This window comes from Vombatus ursinus, unplaced genomic scaffold, assembly GCF_900497805.2.
Source record: "Vombatus ursinus unplaced genomic scaffold, bare-nosed wombat genome assembly UNPS02010320.1, whole genome shotgun sequence".
NCBI classification, from domain to species: Eukaryota; Metazoa; Chordata; class Mammalia; order Diprotodontia; family Vombatidae; genus Vombatus; species Vombatus ursinus.
In genome coordinates, this window is record NW_020950098.1 from 1 (window position 1) to 10,812 (window position 10,812).

At 39.7% G+C, this 10,812-nt stretch overlaps 1 protein-coding gene across 1 annotated transcript; it reads left to right on the plus strand.

Moving 5' to 3' along the window:
* Nucleotides 1-1,084: 1,084 nt before the first annotated feature.
* Nucleotides 1,085-10,597, plus strand: LOC114037327 (zinc finger protein 454-like; the record flags this gene model as incomplete). Its single annotated transcript, XM_027854155.1, has 4 exons — nucleotides 1,085-1,208; nucleotides 2,525-2,620; nucleotides 3,969-3,972; nucleotides 9,553-10,597. Coding segments are annotated over 4 exons (1,191 nt in total), but the record flags the coding sequence as incomplete, so codon positions are not given.
* Between the last annotated feature and the right edge of the window lie 215 nt (nucleotides 10,598-10,812).

Consider the following 10,812-nt stretch of genomic DNA (forward strand, 5'->3'; position numbering starts at 1 on the left):
TAGCTCAAACAAAACCCAAGCTAATTAAATATTGCTTCTTTTTTTTTTAACCAATAAAGGAACCCTCTTTCCTCCATCATGGTTGTTGTTTGGTCATTTCATTCATGTTCAACACTTAATAAACCCGTTAGGGCTTTTCTTGGCAAAGATACTGGAATAGTTTGCTGTTTCCCTCTCCAGATCATTGTACAGATGAGGAAACTGAGATAAACAAGGTTAAGTGAATTGCTCAGGGTCACACAACTACTAAGTTACTAAGGCCATATTTGAACTCATTAAAGATGAGTCTTCCTGATTCCAAGCCCAGTGCTCTATCCACTATGCCACCTAGCTTGCCCTTCTCCATCACAGTTACTCTTTTTATTATGTAATTAATTTTGTAATTAAGGAATATACACCATGGAAAAATGAAAGCAATCATAAAACAAAAGTATAAACTGTTTTGGATATGACGCATACCCAGAGTGACCTCAAGCCCTCAATGTAATAATACATAACTCTTCTTCACTTGGCTGAAAAGCATCTCATACCACTCAATGCAGTCCAGAATCTGATGAATATCTCTTTAGAATTCTCTTCATGTTTTCATCCAGATAAGACTTTCTTCAAGCTCTTAGGAAACAAACTAGATGTTTAACTTTGTTCTTTTTTAAAAGATCTCATAAAACTCCCCCATCCCATCTCAGCTTCTCATAAAGACTTCACAGAGTTTTCTTTAAAATATACCACACACTTCTGAAAGGGAAGAAATTTCACATCACTCTCTCTCTTTCTTCTCCATAGATCCACACACCTCACAGATAGAACACATTTTCTCCCTGATTCCACAAGAAGATACATTGCAAAATAAGATATTTCTCAGATTTATTCCAACTGATAACCATATAAAATGCTTTTCTCAAAATTCCATTGGGCTCTTAATGACAATGATTTCAGGTGTTCAGTCTGGCAATCACAAAGGACATGGCTATTGGGCAAATCCCTTCTCTGGGTTTCAAGTTTCCTCCTATAAATCAATGAGGATCAGACTATTTACCTCTGCAGTGTTTTTCAGCTCTATGGCCTATGACTTTTGATGATTTAGGAGAGAGTGACATTCAAGGATGTGGCTGTGGACTTCACCCAGGAGGAGTGGAGCCTCTTGGACCATCCTCAGAAGGCGTACAAGGGGGTCATGCTGGAGAATGCCTGGAACCTACTATCCCTGGGTAAGGACACTTCCCCTGGTAACTCTGAGTCTGCAAGCAAAGGGGACATCTTCATTCCCTAATGTGCAGGGTTTGGAGGATCTATCAATTATTAGAGAGAGAAAATATTAGTCTCCTGTGTCCAAGAGACAGACCCCTCATGCTGCCTAGTTTTCCTAGAAGAAATCTTTGCATTCTGTGATAGGAACCAGAGAGTTTCCTTTGTTGCACCTGATGCTGTCTCTTACCATTTCTAGGTAGCTTCAGGTCGGAGATCCAATTGGTGTGGAAGAATCTCAGACGTGCAACTAATCTCAGGGAGTTATTTGGTCTAACCTCTAGCTGGACGTGAATTTTGTCTGCCAAATCTCTGAGAACTGCTCAGGCAGCTTTTCCTTGCAACCCCTTCCTCTTTGGGATGGGCCTAGTATTTGGAATAGTCTTCTATTTAACAAGCAGACATTGGTAGCTCATAGCTCTTACTTGTAGCCAGTGTAGCACATTTGTCCTTCATCTTCCTTCCTATTACCCCAAAATTCCCACAAAGATGGTGGGACAGGAAGCGAAGGGAATAGGCATTTATATTCACCAGCTATTTGCCATGTGCCTGGAAAAGTGATTTCTTTACACTATTATGTTACTTTATCTTCACAATAACCTTCAAAGTTGGGTGATATTATCCCCAATTTACAGTTGGAAAACTGAGACAAACAGCTGTTAAGTGACTTGTCCAGAGGTACCCAGCTGGTAACTATCTGAGACAGGATTTAACCTCAGGCAACCCTGACTCCAGGTCCAGGGCTCTCTCTACTGCACCATCAGCTGCCTCTGATTTCTAGACAATGGAAACTACACAATGAGTCTATCCTTCTATGAAGAAGGTACACAAGATCAAATTCTCTGACTCCAAACAGGTTCCATGATTTTTCCCCCACCTCTCACCCAAAGGGGCAAACACTTCCTGAATGAACAGTACACAAGGTTTCTATAGGTCTCAGGAAGTGAGGAGCCAGTACAGGAGGACAGGGCAAAGGGTGATTCATCAAGGTCCCTGGAGCTGGGGCACAATTACCCTTTTACCCAGTTTGGGCGTTAGGAGTTTCTGCCAGAACGGAGCATAACAGGATGGGGGGCAGAGGGTTTGGCTGTTTCTCAGAACAGGTACAACACATCCCATTTTGGGTTACTTGCAACACAAACTCTGATGGGTCAGTATGTGTGACCAGAATGGAGTGATTCTCAAAGTGGAGCAGCTCTGTATCTACACTCTTCTCTCTAAAGTGAACTAAATTACAAGTTTCTCTCCATGCTCATCCCTAACTGACTCCCATGCCCAGGGCTTCCAGTTCCCAGAGAAGATGTGGTCTCTTATTTTGAGCAAAAGGAAGCACCATGGATGCTGGAGCAAGAAGGCCTGAGGAGCTGCTGTCTAGGTGAGTGAGGTGAAAGCAAGTATATGAGACCTGTGATTACAAGAGGCTGCTATGTGTTATGGTGAAGCAAGTGCTAGATTTGGGGGCAGGAAGACCTGACTTGGAATTCTTTCTCAGATTTTTTTTTAGCTGTGGCTTCCTGGGTCATTCACTGAAAAATGGAGCCTCAGTTTCCCCATTTGTCAAATGAGGCGGTTAGACTCCATGGCCTTTCAGCTCCTTCTAGGGATAAATCTATCATCTTATAAGAAGTCATTATTTGGAATTTGGGGACCTGGAATCTTCTGAAAGTATCAAAAGGGGTTAGGTTCTCCAATATGAGCTCTTTCTTAGACCTTCAAGCCAACAAACATTTATTAAGTGCCTCCTGCATGCCAGACCCTTTGCTAAGCACCAGAGACATAAAGAGATACCAGGACATCCCTGGCTCTCTTGGAACTCACAGTCTGGTGGGGCTGACAACACTCCAACAAGTATGCAGATACCCACTATGGACAGGATAAATTGGAGCAGGTCAAGAGAGGGAAGGCACTAAAGTTAAGAAGGATTGAAAATGATTTATTGTAAAAGAGGGGCTATAGCCAGGGCTTCAGGGAAGCCAGGGCAAGTGTTCTAGGCAAAAAGGGTATTGAGAAAAACCCAGGGAGTCAGGAGGTGGAGTGTCCTGTTCACAGAACAGAAAGGAGGCCCATACCATATAGTATATATGGGGGGAAGTAGGGTGAAAAAAAGACTGGAAAAGCAGGAGAAGGGGAGGTGATGAAGGGCTCTAGCAGCCTGAGGGAGGATTTTATATTGGATCCTTTGCTGGGGAGCCAGAGGAGGTTGTTGAGTGGGTGGTGACATGGTCAGGTGAGAGTTTTAGGACAATGACCTTGACAACTGGGTTGAGGATTGCCTGACTGGGGGGAGAGAGGCAGCCAGAGTGGGCACTGAAATATCTGAGGTGTGAGGTGATTAGGGCCTGAATCAAGAAAGTGTCAATGGTGGAAGAGATGTCACACAAGTGGAATCACAGGACTTTGTTCCATATTGAATATGGGGTCAGGAGTGTGAGTGTGTAAGAGTTGATGAGAAGTGCATGATACTTCATCTCTGAGCCTGGATTATTGGAGGATGCCTGCCATAGCATTGGGAAAGTAGGACGATTTGAGGGTTGGGGCAAAAAGAATGAGTTTCACTTTGGATATGGTAGAAGGAGAAACAGGAGAGAGTTGTGTCACTAAAGCTTAGAGAGAAGAGTATCAAGAAAAAGGGGTGATTGACAGTGTCAAAGCCTGCAGACAAGTCAAGAAGAATGAGGTTAAAGAAATGACAATTTGAAGATTATTGGTAATTCTGGAGAAAGAAGGGTCAGTTGAACAATGAAGGTGGGAGCCAGACTACAGAGAGTTTCAAAAAAAGTAAGGGAAAGGAGTTGGAGACACCAGTTGTAAATGGTCATCTTTAGCTGTTTAGTTCTAAAAAAGAGGAAATAAATTGGACAGTATCTCATGGGGATGTATGAATCATTGAGGGTGTTTTGAGAGAAATGATTTTATCTGTGTCAACAGGGAAGGAGTCATTAGTGTGGGAGAGAGTGAAAATCAGTGAAAAAATGGATATACTGGGGGAAGAATATAATAGGCTAGATGAGGGATGGAATGGGATTATTTGCACACATAAAGAGATTTGTTTTAGCAAATATAGCAAGCAAGTATCTTCTGATACTGGGGCCAAAAAGGAAATAAGGGCTCTGATTTATGTGAGATAAGGAGAATAAGATAGCTCTTGATAAATGTCCAGTTTTTTCAATGAAGTAAGAGGCCTAGTTCTTAAGTGAGAAGGTGTGGATAGGGTTAGGGGTAGGGTTAGCCATTAGGGAGGGTTGGGGATGAATGAAAAGATTTGGAAAAGCTACTGTGGTGAGTGGCATGGGGAGTCAGCTTGGTAGATGTCAAAAGATTGCCTTGCCACAATGAGGGTCCAGCTAAGATTAGGTAGCTGAAATTTGTAATGGACCCAGGTGGCCTGATTTCATGATTTTCTCTCTCTCTCATCCAGGAGAACATGAGTTGGAATGAAGGCTGCTGTCTTACTTAGAAGTCGTGTGAGGCTGAGCTATACATAAATCATTAGCCCAAGTCCCTTTCCTGATCTCTATAGCTCAATCTCTGTCTGATTCTTGGAGACTCGTTGACCAAGTTCATGTAGTGACTATGACCTCAGTTTAGGGAGCTGGGAGGTAGAGACTTAAAGGTGTCCCATGGTATAAGACCCTTCAGGAGCCTAAAAGGGAGCATCTGTGATCTTCAATGTTGGGTCTGGTCAGGTTCCATCAGAGTTAGAACCTAATGCAAGAAAGAGACAGAACTATGACTGAAGCCAGAACATGCGTTTGATAATTCAGAGAGAGGCCAGAATGAAGGGATTGAAGTAGAGGTTAGGGTCTGCTGTCAGCCTTCTGCCCAGTCAAGCAATCAGTAAACACTGATTAAGCACCTTGTGTTTTAAGCACTGTGCTAAGCTCTAAGGGTACAAAGAAAGGTAAAAGAAAGTCTCTGCTATCAGGGAGCTCCCAACATAGTAAACAAACATGGAGATAGAGAAGAAGAACAGAAGATGAACCTTACTCTTAATTGATCTACTTGAAAAGAGATTGTTTTTGAATGGAAATACATTTAGTTCAACAGAGAAATGACAAGGAGTGAGGATAATAACAATCCGAGAAGGAGAACACAATTGGGGGGAAATAATCTAAATCAAAATCATGATTAAAATAATAGCTAGCATGTATAGTCATATGAAAAAAAATATTCTAAATCAATATTGATCAGAGAAATGCACATTAAAACACCTTGGAAGTACTACCTCACACCAATCAGAGTGGCTAATATCACCAAAAAGGAAAATGTTGGATATTGGAGGGGATGTGGGAAAACTGGGACATCAATGCACTGTTGGTGGAGTTGTGAACTGATTCAACCATTCTGGAGAGCAATTTGGAACTATGTTCAAAAGGCTATAAAACTGTGCATACCCTTTCGTCCAGCAATGCCACTTCTAGGTAGACATCCAAAAAAAGGGACAAGCACCTATTTGTATAAAAGTATTTATAGCAGCTCTTTTTGTGGGGGCAAAAAATTAGAAATTGAAGTGATGCACATCAATTGGGGAATGGCTAAACAAGCAGTGATATATGATTTTACTGGAATACTATTGTGCTGTAAGATATGACAAGCAGGATGATTTTAGAAAATCCTGGAAAGACTTACATGAATTGATGCATAATGAAGTGAACAGAACCAGAACATGGTACATCATAAGAGTAATATTGTTTCATGAGGAGCTATGAATGACTTAGCTTTTCTCAACAATGCAATGATCTAAGACAATCCCAAATGGTGAAAATTCACTGTTTTTAGCTCCCTAACCAGTAAATACAATGAACTGATGGTTATTATATAAAAGATTTATTTTTCTCCTGGCTCATGACAAGTAGTGTGTCCCATGATATAAGACTATGATAATGTACAATGATAAATGTACTTGGAAGTTAATTGCACAGAATGTATCTTTTTTTAAACAAAGTTTGTATTTAAAATCAATGTTGAAAGGATAGTATTTCTTCAGACATAACTTTCTTTTTTCTGCCAATGAAAAACCAGGTACGTTTTCATTGAAACTCTACTGAATGACTAATCTGTGTTGCCAAACAGTTCATTTGAGAAGCTGACAGGGAGGCGAATAATAACATAAGTAGAGGATAGGTTCAAATCTGAGAACAATCTTAGCATTGCAATGAGGCGTTCTTTAAGGTCTGTTTTTGTAGAACATTTGTAGGGGTCCATGATGGCTTCAATGTGGCCTCTACTGTACATGCAGAGCAATCATGGTTCAAAAGAGCCTGTTATCTCTGCTGCAAGAATGCAAACCCCTGTAACATCTTGATCTGGTGATTACAGCTTTGAGGAGATGTGATTACAAGGTAACCCAGGAATGAGAGGGCTATTGTGGTGCAGTTCCAAAGAGCCATTGAGGGTCAGTGCATGCTTGTGACCATTTGCACATGAATGTCCAACGTTTCTGGAAGTTTGGAAATAATTTGATGTTGAGAAATGGAAAAAAACATGTTACAATAGTCAGAAGCAGTCAGAGTGTGATGTTCTTATTGTAAGAACCCCAAAAGCATTATATGCCTGACCATAATGATTTGGAATCACTGCAAAAAGAATTCTATTATCATTGAAATTTGTACAAGCTTGTTGTCCCAGAGCATAAATATCTTAGCAACAAAAGTGGATGATTACTTAATACTTAAGGTGACATTAACAAATTTTTAGTTAATCCTTTGGGCAACTGTATAGAACCTCCAATGGGGTTTGTGAAACCATAAACGGGAAAGAGCTTCCAGAAGACTAATAATGAAGCATGCTCTCCACTTCTTTTCTGTGTGTGTGATGTGTTCATTTTATTTAATAATATCCATACCATGTTATTACCATGAAATGTCAATTCATTTTAAACATTAGAATTCCACAAGTGTAACAAAGCATTACTTAAATATGTCAACATTTGCATTAGGAGAATGCACCCATAATATGATAAACCATCAGATCTAAAGGACAGTAATGTATTTTTCAATTGGACATGACTCTTAGAGAGAAAACACAATACTGCACACATTTTAAGTCTCTTTACTGCTGAACAAGCAGTTCAAATACACATAAAACAGATGACATTTAAGAAACAATTTCAATATGGTAGCAGCAAAAATACAACTAAGCCATACCACTTGTTATTCTTATCTTTTACTAACTTCATAATAAATACTACTGTGTTAAGTAGCCTGGTTAACAACTATTCAAGGCTTATCTTAAATATAAAGAAGAAAATTCTTGCTACAATATTTTATTTCATGTTTTTCTTACAGATGTTCTTTTGGTCCTAGTCAAAGCCAGGCAGCCCTAGACACTGAAGTTTCCATCGTTCTACAAGATGAGGAAGTGTTTCCTGAATTGTGTTAAAGCAGCTTCCCATATTATATCCCCAAATATTTCCTGTCTTAAAGCAATAGGAGCTATGTCTTGGCCCTCTAATTTTTCAGTCATTAATTTTTGAGATTTGAGGAGTATGAATATAATTTATCCCGAGTAAGCTTCAGTGACCAGTTCCTTTTGTGCTAACTTAGCTCTCCTAATTCACTCTCTGATACTAATCAGTATACCTTGAATCACCTGGGAAACTCAAACTTCCATGAAAAAAAATCCCATCTTTAAAATATCATGATTGCTTGTCTCTGACATGTGCTGCTTTTTAGAACCACATATCCCTAAATGATTTATTTTTAAACATAAATAGATGACCTCAATGTGAGGTATCTAACTCTAAAACATCAGCATGAAGACAGCATCTTTCCTCCTAAGGTTTGGGTTTTACCCAGTATTCCCGATACATGGAGTACAATATACCAACAGTCATTGCTCCTACTACGAAACCTTGGGCTCCCACACTCGTGTGAATCAGGTGGACAGACATTTTAGTGTCCCCTCTACTCCTCAGTTTGAATAATCCATATGCAACAATAGCTGCAAAGCCTGCCATTCCAATTGGGACAAACGGTGCCTCTTTAGCTTTTTGAGCAAGTTTTGATCCCAAAGTCTCATCATAAATGGAGAGGGAAGCATCATTGTCTGCTGACATTGTAGCTGGTTGAAGAGCCTTCAGAACAAGATGAAGCAAAACCACCTTCCACAAGCAGCCAGTCACTTCAGCTTCACATCCAACCTTCCCCATCTATGTCACTTGTCCACTTCTTTACAAAAGGATGATAGACTCAAATTCATGTATGAGATACATATTTTCAGACATGGGAAAGACCATATGTTTTAAAAATTGCATTTATTATGAGAATTTTTTTTTAGTACAAACATTTTATTTTTTAATATGTTTTATTTTCTCCTATTAGACATTAAAACTTTTCAAACATTTGTTTAGATTTCAAATTCCAAATTCTTTCCATCTTTCCCCTCTCCTCTCCCTGAAATGGTAAGCAATCCGATATAGGTTATACATGTGCAATCATTATTACAAGGATTTCATTTTTATTTTAGCGAGCCTAGGCACTTAAAGACAATTTTAAAAAAAATAAGTAATGGCTAGCCCAAAACATTAATAGGCCAAGGGGCAGCAAGGTGGTACAGTTGATAGAGTGCCGGCCTTGGAATCAGGAGGACCTGAGTTCAAATTTGGCCCGAAACACTTGACATTTACCAGCTGTATGACCCTGGACAAGTCCAGTTGCCTCACAAATAAAATTTGTTAAAGGCCAGAATGAAATCTTTTATGCTTTAGATAAATACAAAAAACAGTACTGGTATTCTTCATATGACCTCAAATATTGCAAGAGAAAGGAATAAGATTGAAAGCTATTACTAGGGAAATTACATAATACTTCCAGACATGAAAGATTATGAAATAATTTGAATATTTAGCATATGTGCACCAAATGGCATATATCTAGGGAAAAAAATTTGAAAGTACAGATGATGAAAAGGAAAGATTGAAAGTGGAAACAGTCTGTCTAGTACTATGGACAGAGCATGCTAAGTCATGGGTTTGAGTTCTTGTCTCTGTCTCTGGGATTTCAGTCAGTTCACTCAGCCTTTCTGAACTTGTGGCCTGAGTTGTGAAAGTGATAGTAATGCTCTGCCTCTGTCACAGGTTTGTTGTGAGGATCCAATGTAATTGTGTGTGAAGCTCTTTGTAAATTAAATCATCCTTGGGATGTGAGCTAATGGCATTTTGATACAATTTGTTCTGCTAATTTGAAGACTTGAAGTTTGAAGACTTTTCTCTTTACCTGGGGAAAGAGAATATAAAGGAATTTATGTTCTGCCAATGGAGGGAAGGGGAAATAATTACACATTTTATTGCTTGTTTCTTTCCGAAAGAGACATGAGACTGGAAGTGAAGGAGACTATGGCAGAGCTAAGTCTTTCTGTGGAAGAAATTCAGGAGCAAAGATCCATGGATGATGGTCCCTGTGACATCACTTGGGGAGAATTCTGTGCTCTACATCAGAGAATCCACACTGGAGAGAAACCTTATGAATGTAATCAGTGTGGAAAGGCTTTCACGAACAGGGCAAGTCTGGCTCAACATCAGAAAATCCACACTGGAGAGAAGTTGTATGACTATAATATGTGTGGAAAGGGTTTTACACCGAGGTCCTGTCTTAAAATACATCAGATAATCCACACTGGAGACAAATCTTATAAATGTGATCAAAGTGGAAAGGCTTTTACCCAGAGGTCTTATCTCAGTGTACATCAGAAAATCCACACTGATGAGAAATCTTATGAATGTAATCAGTGTGGAAAGACTTTCCGAGGCAGCTCCAGTCTTGCTCGACATCAAAGAATTCACACTGGAGAAAAACCTTATGAATGTAATCAGTGTGGAAAATCTTTCTTACTGAGGGCTCATCTTGCTAAACATCAGAGAATCCATACTGAAGAGAAACCTTATGAATGTAATCAATGTGGAAAGACTTTCAGAGGTGGCTCCAGTCTTGCTGAACATCAGAGAATCCACATGGGAGAAAAACCTTATGAATGTAATCAGTGTGGAAAATCATTCCCACTGAAGGCTAATCTTACTTTACATAAAAGAATCCACACTTGTGAGAAACCTTATGAATGTAATCAATGTGGAAAGGCTTTTAGAGACAATTCCACTCTTGCTAGACATCAGAGAAGCCATACTGGAGAGAAGTCTTATGAATGTAATCGATGTGGAAAGGCTTTTGCACTGAGAGACTCTCTTAGAGTACATCAGAAAATCCATACTGGAGAGAAACCTTATGAATGTAATCAATGTGGAAAGGCTTTTACAGTCAGGGGCCTAAGGAACCCTTGAGGACATTGCCATTTCCTTCAGCACAGAGTTTCTAGGGCATCACTCCCTTTTCTAGTGGAGGAGGTGTTACAGTGCCCCTCACTTCTAGGATTATGTTCCCACTGGGCTCAAGGGCCTCTATATATACCTCCCAGAGGGTGACATGCCAGCTTGCCCAACAATGCTACTACATGATGGTTGGTGAGATGATCATTACCCGGGACAGTCATTTTGACCAAAAATGGTCATCTTAACTTTTACCAAAAATATGATCTGACCTTTTAACCAAAAATGGTAATAATACTGATTTTAAA